Source organism: Accipiter gentilis, chromosome 14 (genome assembly GCF_929443795.1).
Source record: "Accipiter gentilis chromosome 14, bAccGen1.1, whole genome shotgun sequence".
Lineage (NCBI taxonomy): Eukaryota > Metazoa > Chordata > Aves > Accipitriformes > Accipitridae > Astur > Astur gentilis.
This window is the reverse complement of record NC_064893.1, coordinates 31,417,179-31,437,115: the sequence shown is the minus strand read 5'-3', so window position 1 is coordinate 31,437,115 and position 19,937 is coordinate 31,417,179. Positions and strand designations below refer to the sequence as shown.

The 19,937-nt window shown below is 42.3% G+C and overlaps 1 protein-coding gene across 10 annotated transcripts in view; it reads right to left on the bottom strand.

Moving 5' to 3' along the window:
• Nucleotides 1–9,549, bottom strand: part of ARFGAP1 (ADP ribosylation factor GTPase activating protein 1) — a 30,608-nt gene extending 21,059 nt beyond the window's left edge. For 6 of the 10 annotated variants that reach the window (XM_049817334.1, XM_049817338.1, XM_049817336.1 and 3 more), the window contains exons 1-6: nt 9,080–9,471; nt 5,414–5,477; nt 4,379–4,488; nt 2,662–2,833; nt 1,357–1,457; nt 500–589 (exon numbers count right to left, since the gene is read on the bottom strand). In XM_049817334.1, the coding sequence (XP_049673291.1) occupies nt 500–589; nt 1,357–1,457; nt 2,662–2,833; nt 4,379–4,488; nt 5,414–5,473 (533 nt within the window). In that variant the 5' untranslated portion in view covers nt 5,474–5,477; nt 9,080–9,471. The other 4 variants (XM_049817331.1, XM_049817333.1, XM_049817337.1 and 1 more) reach the window with 2 other exon arrangements.
• Nucleotides 9,550–19,937: the final 10,388 nt, after the last annotated feature.

Sequence of the window (19,937 nt, the reverse complement as noted above, 5' to 3'; positions counted from 1 at the left end):
CAACAAGGCTCCACTGGGGAGTCCTTGCAAATTAATGTGTCCCCTGCGCAAGCTAATGCAGTCTTAATGATTCTCCAGGCTTAATAGATCACTGATATAAGAAGTCTGAGTAAATCCTAATAAAGTGATACATGAAAACAAGAAAAGGAAAGAAAGAAGAAAATAGTGTTAGCTTTATAAATAACCCCGTTCAACTCAAATCACTATAAGATACTATACACAAGTAAAAGTCCCCAGTTTGGAGCCCAGCACAGTAACTTTTTGAATTACAACCTCTTTCTTCAGTGCTATTCAAACATTTTTGTTACACAAATGCATTAAGAGGCACTTTCCTTCATCTTATTCTTTATCATATGTTATAAACATATTTTTAATAGTAAACAAGCGTTAACTGTTAACTAATGAATCAGGACCACAGCTGTGTAGCTGTAGTATAACATCCAAGTTTTTGTTATGCTAGAAAGCCAGGCACTCGAAAAGTTAATAAATATTGCATTACCCTTGGTAAGAGTTGACATCATCATTTAACCAGTCTTCAAACGCCTTGTCAGAAGAGGCAGTTGCAGTCTGAGATTGTCCAGCAGAACTACTGAAATGAAAGATTTACAAATCAAACTGCAGGCAGCAAAAACCACTAGCTCAGCAGTGCAGCTTGACATATATCATCATAATACAGGTGCAAAATTGATTATTTCTTTCGTCTATCAAGTAGGGAACTCTAATGCAACCACTAAAAGCCACTGGAGTATTGAATGAATAAAGCAAGAGTAGACCCAGACACAGACAATGCTACTTAAGACTACAGCTAGCCCCTGAACTTGCTGAATGATGGTCAGGCATGAAGCACTTGTTCGCCTGATTTACAACTGCTTTTTCAGTTAACTCAATTCTTCAGTGCAAAGAATAACAAACACTACATGCAAAAGCAGAAAAACAAAAGTGCTGCGGTCCGGCTTTGATGCTCCCCTTAGTAACTGGCAACATAAAGAAGCAGCCTGTTTCTTCTTCCCTGGCATTCAGTCACAAACTGGAACGGCACTGCAGTTAAGGTAAGGCTGTGACACACTATGTGTGACTGACACAATGACTAGTCTCAGGTGAATTACAAGTCAAGATAAAAACAGCATGGCTTGTCCTCTGCTCTTGCTGACTTGTCTCTGCCATGGTTTAAGGTTCAGGTGAAGGAGGTGGGAATTACTACAGAAATTAAAGCCCTGCTACCTCATTTTCCTTAACTTCAGCAAAAGAAATGCTAGTTCAGACAACACCATCAACAGAATAGAACCAGCAGGCATTCAAACATCAGGTTTTGATCCTGCTGTAGCTATAACAGCATTAGATAACAAGAATACGTACCGATGAGTGGAAGAGAGAGACATTTTAGGCTGAGGTGGGGTCCAGTTCCTGGCAGGAGAAGTTTCAATGGACCACTCCTTGCCTTCAGCTACTGTAGCTACCTAGAAGAGACAAGAAAATAATCAACAATGCTAGATCAAAGTTTTCAAACAAGTTATACGCTGGTCCTGTAAAGTGAGGACTAGTCATTTTTCCAATTTGCTGCCAGCTACATAGACCAATTAATTTGTGTTTTCACAAGAAACTGATTTTTTTCTGAATCTCAGGCTAGTAATGTTGAACTGAACACTGGTTTTATTTCAGGCAACTGATTTTAAGCAACTTCTTCCAAACAGGCAAATTTGGTTTGCAAAGGAAAGACTAGATTAATAAAGAGATGTAAGCACTAATCACAGAATAATGGAGAAGAAAGAGGTGGATTTATTTCTAGCATAGGGTGGCTAAAACACATACATAGAATTTAAATGTTCTCTCTGCCTCCTTCAAACAAAAGGCCTGAACTTCATCTCTTCACTCCATACAGCTCCTCCAATCCAAGTCATAACTTCAGCAAGTTAATATAAAATTTCCAAAGGCCTTGCCACAGAAACTCCATAGTTTCCCATTTCACATACCAAAAGGCCTACAGCACAGAACTTACGAATTCTTTGCTTTTGTCAAGATATTCCACTTTAGCCAACTGCCTCCTATTCCCAGCAACTTACAAAAATGCAGAGAGACAACACATACAACAAACTTCAAAGCTGCATGGATATCCCAGTGAGCACAGAACATACCCTCTTACCACTTCCATGGTAGGGTCAGCATAAAAATACAGTATCCTTGTAAATCTCTAAGCTCACAAGTTCAAGTTGTTTGTCATTTCATTTTTGGAAATTCCAAACCTCCACGAAATGATAACGCCATTACAATTACTTATTTATTTGTTCATTCATTTGGCAAATTAATTTACCATTTTGTTACTACATACACAACAGATTTATCAACAACCACTTCAGATAAAACTGGAGTGCTGAAGTAGTAAGCTGTCTACTGTGGATTGGGACAGCTCCGCTGACTAACTAGTTGCGACAAATTGCAGCAGTGAAAATCTGAGCCACCTCAGCTAAATGCAGAAAAGAAAGCTTCTAAAGAAAATGCTTGCAAGAGTTGGGAAGAAGCACTAAGACTTATGCCTTTCAAGAACCCTTGCAGAGGTTCAAAAGGTTGCTACTTTTCCTTCCCCCCTTCAAAAACAAGTGCTTACAAAGTACTTTGATATTTTCAGATAGCAGGGGATGAGGACACACACACAATTGAACTTACCTGATCTCTAAAAAGAGCTGCAGCTTTGCTGTTGTACTTCTCTTGCATTGACCAGCAGGGATCATAGTCATCTTGAGACTCCAAGAACTCTCGAAATTTGCTATTACCTCCAGCCTTCATTTTCTCAAGTTCAATATCCTTCCATTTGTCCATGGTTACAGAACGTACAAAACTGAAAAGAAGTTTTTTTTAAAAAATTAAAATAAAAATCACAGATTGTTATAATTTCCTGCTATATCAGCAGGGACAAAAAAACTCCACGGCTTATCACAACCTATCTCAACAGCTGGGAGTATAAACATGTTAAAGAACAGTCTCCAAGTATGAAAGATAGATCATCATAAGAAGGTGGTCAAATCCTCACTAAAATAAGCTAAAATAATGCCATTTATTGGCACTTAAGAGACAGTCAACAGAAGACAAGTGATAGAAAAAGCAACTTCCTTCAAGTCCAGAAATTAACCTAATCAACTACATAAAACAAACTTTTCCCATACTTCTTTAGTCTGCAATTTTCTTTTCCTGTCTATTTGCACAGTTACACTTAAATGACCTGCGAGGACAGCTCCTGAAATACGCCATGCTTCTTCTCATAACGACCATCAGTTACTGACAGCTCAACAGTTTAAAACAGCCTAGCCTATAACGTGACCTCATCCCAGGGCATTTACGACTGCAGCTGGCATCTCAACTCTGCTTTGAGCCATGAATTCTTGCTACTGCTCATTAAACTATATTATAAAAAAACCCAAACAAACCAAACCCCACAAAACAAAAACACAGAAAACCCAAGCAGTGCCCTGTTGTTAAATACAAGGTCATGGGGGGGTGTGGGGGGGAAGGAAGTGAGACATCACCCTCAAGAAGGCTCTTTAAAACTTGTATCTTGACCAATTTCTTTCTTTTTGTCCCTAAAGAAATACCCTTTATCACATCCTCATCTCAGTAATTGCATTTTTTCTTTCATGTAACAAACGAAATAGTTCCAAACTCTCATTTCCTATGCAATTTCTACTCACTAATGAGCTTCGAAACACACCTTGAAAAGCAGAGCACGTACTTCTGAATGGCCTCCTTGCTTTGGTGATTTCCCTCCTAGACTTTCTCTCCCTTTCTCATTTGAGTTAACTACCCCATGCTCTGACCCTGTTATATGTACACACACTGTGAGTCTCCAGAACACATAACAGTTCTTATTCCATAGACTCCCATCTCAGTCGAGTATGCTTCTTGAAAAAAACAAAAACTATCATTACAAAAAAAACATTAAAATCTCCTGAACAGAACTGTTCTATACATTTGCATACACTACAGAAGCATTCTGTAAGCATACTGTGACTTTTTTTTGCTCAACTCTCAAGCTGCTCTAGCACTACTTCAGTTTTAATTGATAAAGATTATACAAGATTAAAAGAACAGAGTATAAGGACTAGCACAGTATCACCAAACACCACTGCAAAACCTCAAGGTGTAGCTAGAGACATTGCTTTCTAGAAGTCAGCATAACATAGCGTCACTGATGCAGCACATGCCCCAACTAACTACAGACAAGGCACAGAGAGTAAAGCTCACTTTGCAGAAGAGCATGAAGCAAAACTACCAGTGAAATGTTGGAATCGAGACATTCTATACTCTTCTGAAACAATACATTCTGTTCACAGCCATAATGCACCCTGAGGTAACCCAACTCAGTCCATCGTCTGCTTGAAAGGCTGACCTGAGGTGAACTCCCAAGCCTCGGTGTTTTCCTGAGCACTCAAGACAGATCCAAATTCCATATGTCACACTCACCCACTGGGGGTTAAATGCACCACATTCAAAACAGACCTGTGAGAGAAAAACAATTATCGGTAACACTCAGCCATCACTTGTCCACATGAAGTATTCACAGTACAGCTCAAAAAGTCAAATCATGAGAACATTACAGGCATAAAATAATTTCAGAAGGGAGAGTTCCTAGTGTTTGGCAACACCTTCCCTGACAGCATAAGCTTCCTTCAAATATTTATTTATGCTGTGTGGAAAGAAATACTCATTAACTTGCCTGACTTGGATTATAAAAATTACTGTACCGACTACCAAAAACCAGCAAGGAAATACAGATGAGCAAATTGAAACTAACAAGCAAAGAATTCAACTTGATTTCATTTCCATATTGTCTTGAAGGAGGAGAGTAACCAAACTGAATTCTTGAGGTTTGCTTGGCAAAATAAATATGCAACATATAAAGTTCGGAACATTTATTCAGTCATACTACAGTTTGGCAGTAAATGATAGATCTAAACAGAGGTTTTTTTTAAAAATAGCTTTATTGCTCATACAGTGCAACAACTTAAGTTCTTATGATCGGAATTACCATTCAAGGTTTAATGGACTGATATAAATAAAACTGAAGCTGTCCATGGGCTATCACATTTAAGGTAGCGTATAATCAAACTACTTGAAATAGACCATTTTAATTAAGCTGTACCCAAGACATCACTTATTCAAGAGACTCCAGGGGTTAGAGCATTACTAGAACTTCTGAAAAACTTGTGCCAAATATGTATCAATGTATCATAATACATACATGAATAAAAGTTACTAGAACTAACACAAATATGAGATATTCAAATTTATATGTTACCATTAGTTAACCATACTAGTGCTATAAAGATGATAGCTGTAGTAGACCACAACATACATCTGGAGTAGGTAAAAAGAGACTTCAATTCTACAAAACTAATCTAAAGAAGATTATAATTTTTCTCACATTGTTCTCATCTTGTGCTCTGACTTCCTTGAGAACTTTCCTTGTTCTTGGACTTGCCATGATTCTACAAAAGGAGAAAAAGAAAAAGAAACAACTAAGTCACATTCAAGGATTTGATATTGGTAAGATGTTCAGTACCTTACAAGCACATCTCTATGAAAAAGAGCTTGCAGTCTAAACCACTGAATCACAACCAATCCCAGGGGAAACAACAAACAAAACAAAACACCGTAAAACCCACAACCTTACTTTTCCATTTACTTTGCACGTTTTGAGGGATTTAGTCATCTTCATTCGTTCATTGGAAAGGTATAATTCAGCCATAGCTGAAAAGGGGGAGAGGGGTGATAAACATGGGAACTCTTCTATGGCATATGTTATATCAAAACAGACTCTTACTTGATGCTGGTCCCAGACCCATCCACTACCCTTTCTGAAAGCACTTAATAATCATGCACGATTACACAGGCTCTCTTGCATACAACTAAATAAACCTAAGCAAAAAATAGCAGAAACTGTTACACTTAAGAGTGCTGAACACTTTGCTAAAAGAGCACTTTACTAGAAAATACAAAAAATAATTATTTTCCAGAAATATTGAGTTTGCTTATCAATTGAATTCTAAGCAACGGCGGCAATTATTGGGAACTTCTACACAAAATAGAGTTCTAATTCCAACAGTCATGTCTCACTGGCAGACCACATCATCTTACTCTAATTTTTATGAAGCATGTAATGCAGCAGCAGGGAGCAGTGTCAAGCTACAGATAAAATTCCCATTAAGAAAAATATGTGACTCACACAGAGCACACAACCTGGAAAAACTGAAAGGACACAAACCACTCATGATTAAAAGAAATACAGTGTAGGGTGCAGCATAAGACTGCAATTTAGATAAAAAATGAATTCACATTTCCAACTAATTTGGTAGTACAATATTTTAATTAACTTTAAATAAATAACATTTCTTCTTCCTTTTTACTTCCAGTCCATCCTTTCGTTTCTACTCCAGAAAACAAACTTGTAACACGTAATAAAAAGCAAAGAAGTCACCAGGCTGACTAGAAACTGCACCAACTACTAAATGTCAAGCTTATTGGTTAGTCAAGATACGAACCAAAAAATAGAAGGCCAGTGTTTTCATCAAATACTGGTCTGAGAGGCAGAAACACCTTTATTCAAGTCTTTGACACTTGTTCACTGTGCTATTTGACTTAACAGTCATCAATCCTTAGATCATCAGTAGGATTAACAATCTTGCAATAATTTTAGAAGGTAAATGATTAAGCATTACATAAAATTGCCGCAACCCAGTAGGAAATGGAGCGAGAACATACCTTTAATTAGAAAAGCAAGGCTATTTTAAAAAGAAAAATGCTACAGGTAAGAAAACATTAGATTTGTGTGAATGTGACAACATCAGTTTCTTAGACATCTCTAAAGCGGAACAGCCTTCCTGTGAACTGCAACCACAGTGGTACAATAAATACAATGATACACACCACCAGCTAAGACAACATGATTCAGAAAGAAATTAGCTCAGCATTGTACCTACGTATTATCACTGTCAAAAGCAGAAGTCATACGTGGCAGAACTCAATGCCTTTTCTCTAAAGCACTTACTCCTTTGTAAACATCTTGTTGACAAATACATAATTCTGTGTAAATTAAGGAAGTGTTTTCACTGACGTTTAGAATATGCTACCTTTCGATCTTAAATTTGTATTAGACAAAACAGGTAAGTTGTGGAAAAAAAAGTGGTTTAGACTGGAAAGGTTACTGTAAACAACAGTAAGATCTTCCAGTCAGCCTGCATCAAATTAAAACTGAACAGAATTATTCTTACCAATTGTCAAATGGAAATTGTGTAACTTTCAGAAAAGGGAAACAGAAGTGTGGCAAACAACCCTTGTATAATGAAACATACTTTCTCCAATAGCATTCCAGTAACAACATTAAATTTTAAATAACTTACTCATATGCATGTGAGGAGGGAGGTAGCGCTACACATAAAATAAGTTTGTTCATGTCCTAAACAGAGGCCATAAACACATTTACATGAATCAAAGTCCACATCTTCAATTCCACTATTTGTCACTGACATGAGAAGGGAAAATTCTTCCTCTGCAGTACAGAAATAAAGTAAATAACTTAGCAGTAATAGCCAGGCAGACAATTGTGCATACTTTGGGCCCTCCTCTTTGCCATTTTTGTTATATTCTCTTTGCATGCCAAGTATTTCCCCAGCGACTCCTTGTACATTACCGACAAGTTACAAGGTCCCGCTCTTTGGCTGGCCTCTCGTCCCCCCTTACCGCTATCCTTCCTTTAACATTTTTTCCTCCTTTTTCCCAGGGTTTCCTTCAGAATAACAAACAGAGGCAGGCCTTCCAGAGCAAAGGCCTTCCAGCCTCAATGGCAAATGATCATTGCTAGAGCTGAACAAGAAAGCCTTTTCCCACTTCAATTCTGCATATGCCAGGAATGCTCTATAGAGCAGAATGAGACATACATCCTACAACAGCCAATATCCACATCATTTACATACAGCATGAGTTTCAGATCTCCAACTCCAAGCTGACAGAGGAAGCAATTGCCTTTGGGTCTGCCATAACTGGTTTTTTGATAAAAACTTTTTAAAAGACAGACTTTGGTCAACTGCAATCTGAATACATGCCCACTGCAGAAGCACCAAGTTCCCTGAACAAATCACCACGTCTGTCTAGTGGGAAGGCAGAGCTTCATCCGTACAGCATCATCCAAGAAAAGGAGGCAAGAAACTAAGGCCACCAGCTTCTCACCTTTCTCTCCTCCAGCAAAGCATTTAGAAATGAAGGAAAGGGGGACAAGGAAAAAGAGTCACGCTCTAAGTTTCCTAGTAGGTAACATCTTTAGAGGTGCCTAGTCTATTTTCAACTGTATTTGCCCACAAAGTTGTAAGTGATCAAATTATCATTGTTTACCACCTAAAAGCTGAGCCCTACTAGCTGACTGGGCACACAGCCATTGTGCTGTTTAAGTTTCAGGAGTAAATACTAAAGTAACAACTGTGCAGCCACCTTAAACAAATAGGTATTGTTTTGCTCTGATGTAAATGGACATGAGCAGTAAAGAAAATGTTTAGTTTAGGAGTAAGTTTTCATTGATGAATATAAATATTTTGGACTAAGCGGTCCAAGGTGGAAATAGACAGCTTCACACAGACCAATCTCGCACCCTTATTTCCCAAACAATCTGTTTCCAGAGCGAAAACTACACATGCAGCATATGAGTTTCCACATTAGGAATCTTTAGCTTGCTAAAAGCAAGCAAAAAGGCAGAAGTGGCACTAGACACTTTTAAGTGGAAATGAGCTATAATAGGACTTTGCTCCTCTGATGTAGCAGCAAATTCACACAGCCAACCTGCACAGAGCTTTGCAATTCAGTATACAAAGATTAAGCGGGTGACGTGGTCTGCATGACTTCACGGTCCTGAAACTTCCCTATGGGTCCCACCAGGGCAAAAAGGCCACAGATGCCTCGTCAGCTGAAGAAACGCTTTGAACCAAAAGCTGCCACCCATCTCCACGGAGCAGGCAGGGTTGACTTTCACTTCTATACCAGAGACTGTTGCATACTTTTAAAGTCGTGCAGGTTTGCGTACTCGGAAGCGCAGCCGCCTTACCAAGAGCTTCACAGGGGACGCGAGCAGGGCAATTTCTTCACGCACACCTGCGATATCTGGATCCAAGCTGAGTCCTGGAGGCCTCCTTCAGAACATGGCCAGATTCCCGGCGAGCACACCGGCCTCTCCTTTCTAGGAAAAGAAGAAAAAAAAAAAAAAAAGATAGAAGAGCAGGGAAGGAAAGGCGGTCGTGAGGAGAGGTTCAGGCCTCCTCCCAGCCTCGCCAGCCTGGCACTACCACCTCCTGCCTTCCCCCAGGGACCGTCCTGTGTGACAGCCCGCGGAGCCGGGCCCAAGCGGGCCGGACGCTGAGGCACGGAGCTACGGCTGAAAAAGCTCAGGGCCGAATCTCTCCGAGAAATAACGGGCAGCAACCCGAGGAAGGGGCCCGGTAACGCACCGCCGGTCCCGGTCCCGCCCGGCGCCTCACGGCGCAGTCGCTGCTCCCCACCGCGGCCGGCGACGTTGCAGGGCCGCAAAGCATTGTGGGTATCCGCCTTAACCCGCGAAGGCCCGGCCTGGGGGTCGGGGCCTCCCGACCCCCCTTTCCATGAGAGAAATCTGAAGTTATTCAGGGTCTAAACAGTCAAAATAGTGTCTTCTCAAACTTCGGTGAAGAAAGGGATTTGTTTCAAGCAAGCTAAAACCGAAATAAAGCTTTACGGGGAACTTTGGCATGCCCCACCGCTCAGTTTAGTTCAACACTGGGGAAAAAAAAAAAAAAAAAACACACAAAAACAACGCTGGGTGGTGGTGTTCTGAGGGGAGGTTGCCCTAAAAGTGAAATATATCGCATTATGGGATCTTTTTCAGTCAGTTATTTCTGTGAGCTGAAGGGGGGGGGGGGGGGGGGGTGTTGCAGCTGAGGCGGCGGGTTGCTCCAAGGCCCGGAGAGCGGTTTATGCTATCCCTAATTTCTTTTTAATCGTCAGCTGTAGACACAGAGCAAAGCTTTAGCATTTACATATGAATCCCACAGAGACAATGTGCTGCTCGTTTCAGCGCAACTCCTAGTCGGGCCTTGGTATTTAATAAGTAGGCTATTATCTTACTATCAGTGCATGAGATTAACAGGAGCCATTTTCATTACCATTAATGGTAGCTACATACATAACCCCCTTGCATCAATGAGAAGATAATGGGCACTTAAATGTGCGTGCGTACAAAGGACAGAGGGAGGGGTATGAAATATAAAGCAAACTCATCTGAAATTATTTGCTCTTCCAGTTAAGGAGGAAGTGGTCTCTCCTGATAAGTACCATTATTTTCTGGTAAACATGAACCAATGAAGTTCCCATTATACGGACGCTGTATTACGGGGTCTAATGAGAATATTAATCTTAGTGTTTCCCTGTAATTTGTAGATAGTCCAGTGACTGGTGTCGGTTCTGGAAGGGCGTGCGTTGCACGCTTAATACTTGGGCTCACAGCCTGAGGGGAGCAGTGTTGGGCAACATTTTTCATCCGTTGTGGTGCGGGGCCGGGAGACTGATGCCTCCCGTGGTCTTAATTTACCAAACATGCATGTTCAGACTCTTATCTGGGCAGCAAACTCTTGCAGTGGCAGCTTTGTCTTGGATCAGAATTGCTATCACCAAAGCAGCACAAAATAGTGCTTCTGTTTTCACTATAGTAAGAATATCGCAATTTGCCCTCAACCAGGAGACATCTTTAACCCGTGATGTACAGCGAGCAGCAAAGACTCACCTACGGGAGTGAAGGCTGCAGGATGGGGCTATCTGGTTTTCGGTAGGAATGAAGGGAAGCCACAAACAGTCGCCTTTCTTAGCAAGCAAATAAATGCACGCCATTCCCTGGCAAGTCCAGTTTGCTCCGTTCCCGGAATTTGGGATGGGTGCATAGCTCTCTTCCCATCTCTGCAATGTGTGACAAATATCTATTCTAAGATAATAGATAATGCCAACAAGAAACATTTACAGAGGCATCCTGCATTGTATTCCCAACTTCTTCCCTTTCTATAGCTACAAACTGATTCTAGCTTGAAACTAAATTACAAATATTTTTAGCACAATTGCCATTGTTTTAATTGTTATGCCCACTGTCAAGCACATATGAAATGTGAAGATAAGCAACAAATTACAGGATAAAATAATAAAATGTAAGGCAGGCACAGTCTCTTTGAGCTGTTTTCCAGGTTGAGATTTTTCAGATAGAAATAATTTTACTTGGCTACAAAAGGATAATAAACATGTAAAGGGTAGTCCCATTTGAGAGCACAGAAAACAACTAGAGCCCAATTCTGCAGAGATTTCATGAATATGTGCATCATAATTGCAGCGAGGAAGACTAACAGCAAATGAAAGGTTATTAACATAACCTACCTAGTGTGCAATTTTGCTTGTTAGTTAATGATTCTGAATGGCTTTGAAACTTCTTAGGTGAAAAAAAAAAGTCTCTGGAAGAGGATTTAAACCAAAGAGCATTCATTTTCACTTTTTCCTCTTCTATAGATTTCCTGAACCCTTTCTAATCTATTAATAAGACTTGATTTTAGCTCTTAAATACTGCAGTCCCTGACACAAATGAAGTGGCATTACCACTCAGTTTAAATCGCACATAAATACTTGAAAAATCCTCTTCTACAATAGCTGAGAGCAGGAGCATGGGCTTGGGAGGGATTCCTCATAACTCTTCAAATAGTAAAGGAAAACGAGAAACAACAAAACCCTGTTTTGACTTGTTTATTAACACCTATGGGGGCTGAATACCATACTCGGTACTAGTAGCACTTGTTGTGGACTGAGAAGCCATGGATTTTTATTGCCTTTTTCTCTCCCAACACACCTGAGATTAGCCACTATATCAGAGTAATGTGCAGGATGTCACAGTGCTTAAATTGAGGGAGAAAAAAAGAAACGTAGATATCCTTGTTAGATAAATCTATTTAATGAATCTGAAGAGCGAGGAGCAAGGAATAGACCTGTTTGCATGATAAATGTCACCATTCAAGTTCTGCATTGTCATTACTTATGACTTATGTGACTATAACTGTCTGAATAATACTAAAACCCCAAACTCAGCCCTTTTAGCTCCATGAGTAGTCTCATTAATTGATGGGAATGTGGTAACACCCTTTTCTTGGAGGGTTTTGGGGGACTTCTGTGTGTTGCATGCTCTGAATAGCACCCTGTGAATGGTAAGCAGGTTGTCACCTGAGCCACCAAAGACTCAATCTCATTTTTAACTTAATAGGCTTGAGAACTCAGAGTGACTTCGGGAGGGGTGTCTTATTTTTGTAAATCTTGGCAGAAGCTCATTCCTAAGTAACATTGTGTCACCTAACAAAAAATATTAGAAAAGTAATGTGTGACGTATTTTCTGCCATGGGATGAAACATTGACCCAGTTGTTATTAAACGTTTGGGTTTGATTATTATTTATTATGCTGAATAAATAAGATTTATTATTAATTAAAGCATTCAGGGCTATTGATATTCATTGCATTCAGCAGGCGCAGCATAGCAACCTTACCCAGCTACAATGAATATTGCCATTACGTTCTAGAAATACCACATGCACTTAATAAAATAAGTGAACATTACTTTGTCCTTCCTTTTCAGCTGAGAAACCCATGTATAAGGGCTTTTCTGATATGTTTCCTCAGTTAACGTGACACTGGCAAAATCCATAATTCCATCCAATTACCAGTACAGCCCTACTGGTGGTCAGGCAAGAGAAGCTAGAGTCTAGGCAGGAGTTTAGTCCTACAGCTAAAACAAGGAGTCCTGCCTACGCTATGGATTACACGCCATAGTCTCCAGCGCTGAATTTCATGTCCAGCTCTTCAAAGCACAACCAAGATCAGGAGACTAATCAACCCCCATTCTTCCACTGCATATTTATAGGAAATTCACTTCTGATTTGAGCTCACCGTGCCCACTTCTTCATGCAGCTGGGAGTGCATTTTAATGTGTGCATTTCTATCAATCAGGTTACTAAGATATCCTTTCATTTTGTTTCTCCACTTCATAGCTAGAGCTGAAGGAAAGCTTAAGCAGATACTTGTATTTAGAGACCCCTATCAGACCTTCTGCTTATGCACATTTTTTTCATTTCAGGAATGAGACAAAATTTGGAAAGTCTTCACATGAGACAGCAGGAAGCCTTACCTCTGGTATTAAAAGAGCAAACAGAAAAGAAAAAGCTTTTATTTAACAAGCAGCTGTTACTACATGTGGCTTTAATTTTGTGTCAGTGTCACATATGTGGGTGTCACATCACAATTTGTATCGTTGTCAATCACAGCTACTGAAGTGGTCATCTAGCATGGCCCAGGCAGGATGAAAAAGCCTGGAAGGGCTGCTAGCTGCCTGTATCTACTTGGCAGATATTCAGAATGAACTTTGGGAGGCTGGTTCAAGAGTCTTATTTCCAAGGCAATTAATTATTTCTAAAGTAAATATGTGTAAAAAATGCTCCTTCAGCCTGGTGGCACCTAACCCTGCTGACTTCTCAATATACATTAGCTCTCACTGACTGGTATTGGAAAGAATATCACTGAAAAGAGGGCAGAAAAGTAGCTCTGTTTTGTGTATGCATGTGTTCGAGTAACTTCTGACTGCAGGTTTCATACCACCTACCTCGGGGCAGCGGTCATATACGCCGGCTTCTGACACCGTACGCTCGTGCACGCACTGCTGTAGATGTCCTTCAAAAGACACTGAAACAAACTTGTTATTGATTTCTTCTCCATCATATCACATGAGACTTGTTAAATTGTCTTGCGGAAGTCTGTAATTGTTTGAGAGGAAAAAATGATTCCTAAGCAAGTGGGGAAGCAGCTTGTCTAAACAAGAGTGCCCTGAGCCACTGCCCCAAGCCAGAGACTGCTCTCACCCTTTTGGCTCTTTTTTTGTCACATCATTTGAGAAATGCAACTGTTGCATGGAAACCTTGAATAATCACTTGGTATCAATACCCAGGGACCTTGGCAGCTGCACTGAATTACTTCTTGGTCACACTGCCTAGTGAAATTGCAGCTGGATATGTGGCTGCAATCATGCCAGCTACTCAGATTGCATGGGCTGAGATGCTGGGGTGTCAGCTGTGACAGCTTGCTTTTCCTGCATGAATTAACCCTTCAGGCACTCCCTGCTCTCCACTGGAGGCCTTGCCTATGAAAACACCTGTGCTGTTTACCTGGGAACACTGACATGCAATTCCCAGAGCTGCTATGGCCCTAATCTGAGCAGCTCTACCAAAATTGTTCAGTAGTTATTTCACATTCTTGGTCTCCAGGTTGTAAATAAGGCAGGCTGGGAATTTCAGTGAATGAGGGAGGCTCTTCAGTGCTGCTGCTCAGGTGAGGTGTTGGTCCGTGGCACAAGGCACCCCCTCAGACTAACAAAAATTCTGGCGGGTGCCAGGGTGTTTCTGTCTCTATGTTTTTACCTTGTAGTCATGGAGAAGTAGAAAAAGAGTTATTTGAAAGGCTGCTTGCAGGATGTTATGGCAGAATTGTCAAGGCATCTTATTAAAGCTGTAAAAGTGTGAATTTGAACCCCAACTCTACTGTAGCAGTAAATGGGTGCCTGTGTGTTTGATCCAGGGGAGGAACGATAACAGTCATGTTTCATTCGTACAAGCCCTTGATCATACAAACAAGGCAGTTGTATCAGCTAGATGTGGACAAATTGTTCACCTTGCTATTATTCCGACATAGTGGTGAGCTTAGTGAATCTGCCTTCCAACTCTGCCATCCTCCACCTGCTCATCAAAGAGTGATGAGAATTTGTTGTGCAGCTCAGCAACTTAATATTAGGGAATTACAAATGTGGAATGTAGATGACGGTGGCGTAGAAATGCCGAAAAGCCTGATTAGGAGCCACCTCCCCCCCAACATCCAAGACTTCACAGGGATCAGAGAGAAAATGACAGATTTCACACACCAGTTCTGATAAATTTTACAGATTGCCCTGGGCTGCTGGGGAACCATTTCAAAGCGTAAAAGTCATTGAGATTGTTTCCTTTCTTGTGTAGTGATGAGAACAATTTTTAAAACATTGTGCTTTGCTCTGACAGGCTGTTTTTCTCTGCAATGTCTCTCACCAGGCTGCAAAAGGAGGGGAAGAGCAGAGTGTCGTTCCTTTGGACATTACCTGCTGAGGGTGTACACTACAGTGCTGCTCGGTTTGGGCTTCTCTGCCTCTCTGGTCCCTCTGGAGAGAAGGCGGCTGTGTCTGTGATATTGCCACCTCTTTTAGGTCTTCTACTTTGATAGTCTTGGCTTTAGCTGACTTCAGTCTCAGAGCAGCTGAGCTCTGTAACAACTATCTAGTTGTTACCCCAGGGCAATGGGAGGTTTAAAAAACTACAAGTTTAAAATTAGAAGGTCAAAAGTCCTTACCCTTTTTTCATGATCTCTCTCTCCTTCTAGCTGTTTTTATGTAAAAAGTCTTCAGTAAGACACATGGGAATATCACAAGCATCTAGTTCTTATAGCCAGATCTAGCTGCCCAGGGTGAGCAGTGGCAACCTCTGGTCAGCAGCAGGTAAGTCCTGTCACCGCATCCAACATTACTCTTTTGAGGAGACAGGGCAGAGGCTAGTGCCCTTTCCTCTTCCCACCCAGGAAGATGATTTATCCTAATCCATTTGTACCTGTGTACAATTTAAGCATCCACAGTGTCCTGTGGCAGGAAGCCTCACAGCTCGCCCAGCTCTTACGCGAAGACTTTCCAATTGATCGTTTTAACTGTCTCCCCTGCGAAATACTACTGTGCGCAGTGGAAAGCTGCCATCAGTCAGATGACTGGCAGTGGCTTTTACTTCTAATTTGTGATGGAGAAATATGATGTGACATGCCACCTTGGGAAGGCTGCTGTCTGCCCTGAAGGGAGGGAGCGGGCTGGCTGATTAGCTCATAAGTCCATAAAGCACTGGGGCAGGCACGTTTTGCCTTTTGGATGTGGCATTGATAAGGTTGGAGTACTCTGACACCACTGCGTTTGATCAGACATCTGTAAAGGCACTGTGACCCAGATGAGGTTATTAAAATGGAGAGGAGGTGAATGTAAATGAACTGAGCGGAATAATGCACCCCATGTGTATCGTGGGATGCAAGACCATCCATAGCTTTCAGCAGCTGTGACAATTACAGGGTTTGGGCTGTGAAGAGACCTGTCCCCAGCTAATACTTTTAGCCTCTATTGCTCATCTTGATCTGTCAGGGCAAGGAGGCTGCAGATATGAGAGGTAACAAGCTGTGGTAGGATACTGCTGCTTTGTTTCAAGCTTGCTAACTTTTGCTTCTTGAGTTCTTCTGAAGTAAACCTGTGACTTCTTGAAGTAATTTGGATGTAATCAGCCAGGAACAAGTGCTAACAAGGTCCAGTTGTCTCAGGCTACTCTCCCCTAGCAGTGCAGCTGGATCCAGGCAACCCCCTCAGCACAACAAATTTGGATGGGAAGAGGTTTCTGATTCAAGCACTGGCTTAAAAAAGGGACATTTGGTCTCTGGAGCATCATTTGAACCTGAGGGGGATTCCCAGCTGGATTTCATTCCCTCCATGAAGTCAGGCTGTGACCAGCATGTGCATCAGGATCTTAAAATGACGGGGCGTCCTCAGGAATTAAAGGAGGAAAAAAGAAACAACTAGGATCTCTTAAACATACATGTGGCATGGCATTTGGAGAGGACTGCAGTAATGACAGCTTGACCAATTCCCTTTTCTTGGTCTTCTCCTAATGGCTGTCTGATGGAGAGGGATGGAGCTGCCTGTGATTGCCTTGCTCTGTGTACACACATCAGGGATCAATATCCCCACTGAGAATCCCTCAGACCCCTTCCAAAATCAGGAGAAATCCCTCTTGACATCCAGACTGGGCCCTCGAAGCAAAAAGCTGAGAATGAGGTTGTACTCCAGGAAGTAAAAAAATCAGGATACTAAGCAATTTTGGTATTCTTTCTTTTTTTGCTAATTTAAAGTTGTAGTTGGTTTTGTGAGTTAAACTCTCAGGGTAGATGTGTATAATGGCACATGGGGCATCACTTGTGGTATACTGCACATCAGTGATGGCACTGTGTTTCAGCAGCCTCTGCACTGCCTCATCCAGTGGTGCCTCGTTAATCTACCTGCTAATTAAATAAACCTAATTAGGATCTAAGTTCTATGTGTTTTATTCGCTTAGGTCCAAATTCAGCTAAGTTAAGATTTCATCTCACAGAAATAAAGGATTTTCTAGAGGTCTGCAGGAGACTTTTTGATTAGTCTGCAAAGAGTAACCAAAAAAACCAAACTTGTTGTCAGGAGATTCAAACTCAGTGCACCTCCACTGGTGTCCATAATCAAAAGAGGTTGGAGACCACAGTACTGAAGCACACGTCCAATTTTCAGCTTGTGAGTAGCCCCACTAAAACCAGTGAGGCTACTTGGACGCTTAAAGGCAGATCCCCTCTGTGCCCAGGCCTCCTGCTATACCAACGCAGATAAGAAATCATACAAATGAAGACTGTAAGATCAGGCTCTGCAAGTTTTAAGTCTCTCTGTGGTTTCACCCTTCTTAATAAGCTAAGGAGACTCAGTGTGTTTTCTTTCAGATGCATGTGGAGTCCCAGCCAACACATGGTTGCTTTTTACTTAGCTTATCAAGATAAAAGTGCAGGTGGAAAAAATCCTGTTTATGTCAAACTTATTATTTCAGCAGCAATACCTTTTGCTGTTTCACATGATGTCTCCTTTGTAGTACAACTGAGTTGGAAAATAGCTATGCTTACAGGGGGGTTTTAGAAGCAGGAGGCAGCAGAAGAGATGCAGGAAACCTTAAGAAATGGCACAAAGGCCAGGTACAAACCTGCACGGCTGCAACCCAGCCTTTCCCGTGCTGTTCCCAGCAGTTTCCAGAGCACGTAGCGCAAACCAGCCTAACCCCAGCCTGCTCTCGGCAGTCTTAAGCTCCTGTTTTAATTCTGATGTCAGGTTGCCTGACCCTACAGTGCAGAGCGAGACCTCCCTATGCAGTTTGTAAAGCAAGTTTCATCTACGTTCACTAAAAACTAAACTGGTCTTTGTTCCTATTGCCTCTGCCATCCAAACACCATCTTCCTGAGAATGCAAATACTGCCAAAGCTGCTTCAGTCCACAGTTTTCTGGGTGAAGTGAATTGGTTTCTTCTCTGGGTGTATTCCTTTCACCTGTAATAAAATGTGTTTTATTGTATCTGACTGCATTAACTGATGCCCTGGATATGCACAGTGCACAGGTCAGATAATCGATATACTTTACCATTTAAAACCAGCAGGATTTGTGATCAATTCAGAGTCTGTCTCCTAATCTTAGGTATTCAGAGTTTGCTTGCTTGTTTTTTCTGTTCCTCCCTGTGGCTGATTTGAGTAACAATAATGTTGTTAATGTAAGGTTTTTAACATTCGTAGCACTTTAGGACTAATCCTGCTTCCTTGGGGTATAGTTAAGCAATGCTTTCCTTGAGTAAAATGGTAGAGCTTTTATCATTTCAGCTACCACCTCCTTCTCACACTCACGCAGCGTGGCATGCTTATTTAAAAGGAAAGCGGAACCAGTCGCTCACGGTACAAAATCGCACCCTGCTTTGGAGGCAGAAGCAAAACCCTGACTTGCTTCAGAGGAATAAGGAACAGCCTGAGAGTAACAGAGCAAACTGTCGTGCAGCCTTTGGAGTCACTGGAGATTGCAGAGAGACGACATCATCATCAGATGAGTCTCTCCCAAAGCTTCTTATCCTGTTGTGTTGAGCTTAGCAACAAGTCTGTCCCAATCACAGCCCGTGGTGTGTGACCTGCTCCTCGGGCCGACCAGAAACGTGTATGACAGGGAGGGCTGACGTGATCCCGTGTCTCCTGGGCCCTGCTTCTCCTTCTGGAGAGGGGGCAATGTGAAGGACTCGGGCACGTAAAGGAGGTGGTTGTGCGCTCGTGGATTTTCTCTACTATTTGCAATTGAAGTAGACTGACTTGCTTTTCTACAGATGCAGGGTATGGTGAGTGGTTCATAGATGGTGCTTAGGTAGAAACTCTTCTCAGAAGAGAGATGCTCCCCTACGTCCCTCTGCTACTAGTCAGCCAGTGATTCATTCACAAGCCTGGGTATGTACTTCTTTAAAATACCCACAAATGTGCATCTTAAAGAATTCCTTGTCTTATCCCCTTTTCTGTCTTCCACTTGTACCCTGGCTGACAAATTTTATGGGAAGAACCATTGCATTTTAGGTTCATTCTAGGCTTCACGATTTTTAGGGTGAGCACGCCAGCACCTGCACAGGGAGGAAGGTGATGAGTACCTGTGGAAGGGGGAGAGAAACTCCTGATTCCCATCCCCTAGGATGCCCTATAGCCTTCGTGTCCTATACACACAGCTTCCCTGTCCCGCACGCCCCTCTGCCCCGGCACATACCGGACCCCCCCGGCCAGCGGCAGAGCCGGCACCGCCTGGAGAAAAGCATCCCATCCAGGGAAAAAAAAACCCAAACAACAAACCAAACATAAAAATCAAAATCCGGAGCCACTCCAGCAGCCCTCGGCGGGGGCGAAAAGGAGCTCCCCCCCCGCAGCAGCTGCCTGCCTCAGCATCCCGGGGGAGGGCTGGGGGCCGGGAGCATCATCCCACCGCGCCTGCGAGGGAGGAGGAATCCCAGAGGTGGGAGCGAATCCCAGCAGCATCCTTCCCCCCCCCCCCCCCCCCTCCCCGATTTAGGACGGACAACCGCCGTCGGGGCATTGCCCTTTTAAAGCTGTGGCCCCCGCTTGCCTCCTCCCCGGTTCCCGGAGGGGCTCCGGCAGCCGCTGCGACCTTCCTCCCTCCCTCCCTCCCTTCTCCCTCCTCCCTTTCCCCGCTCCCGGCGGCGGCAGCTGCGGGCCGGGC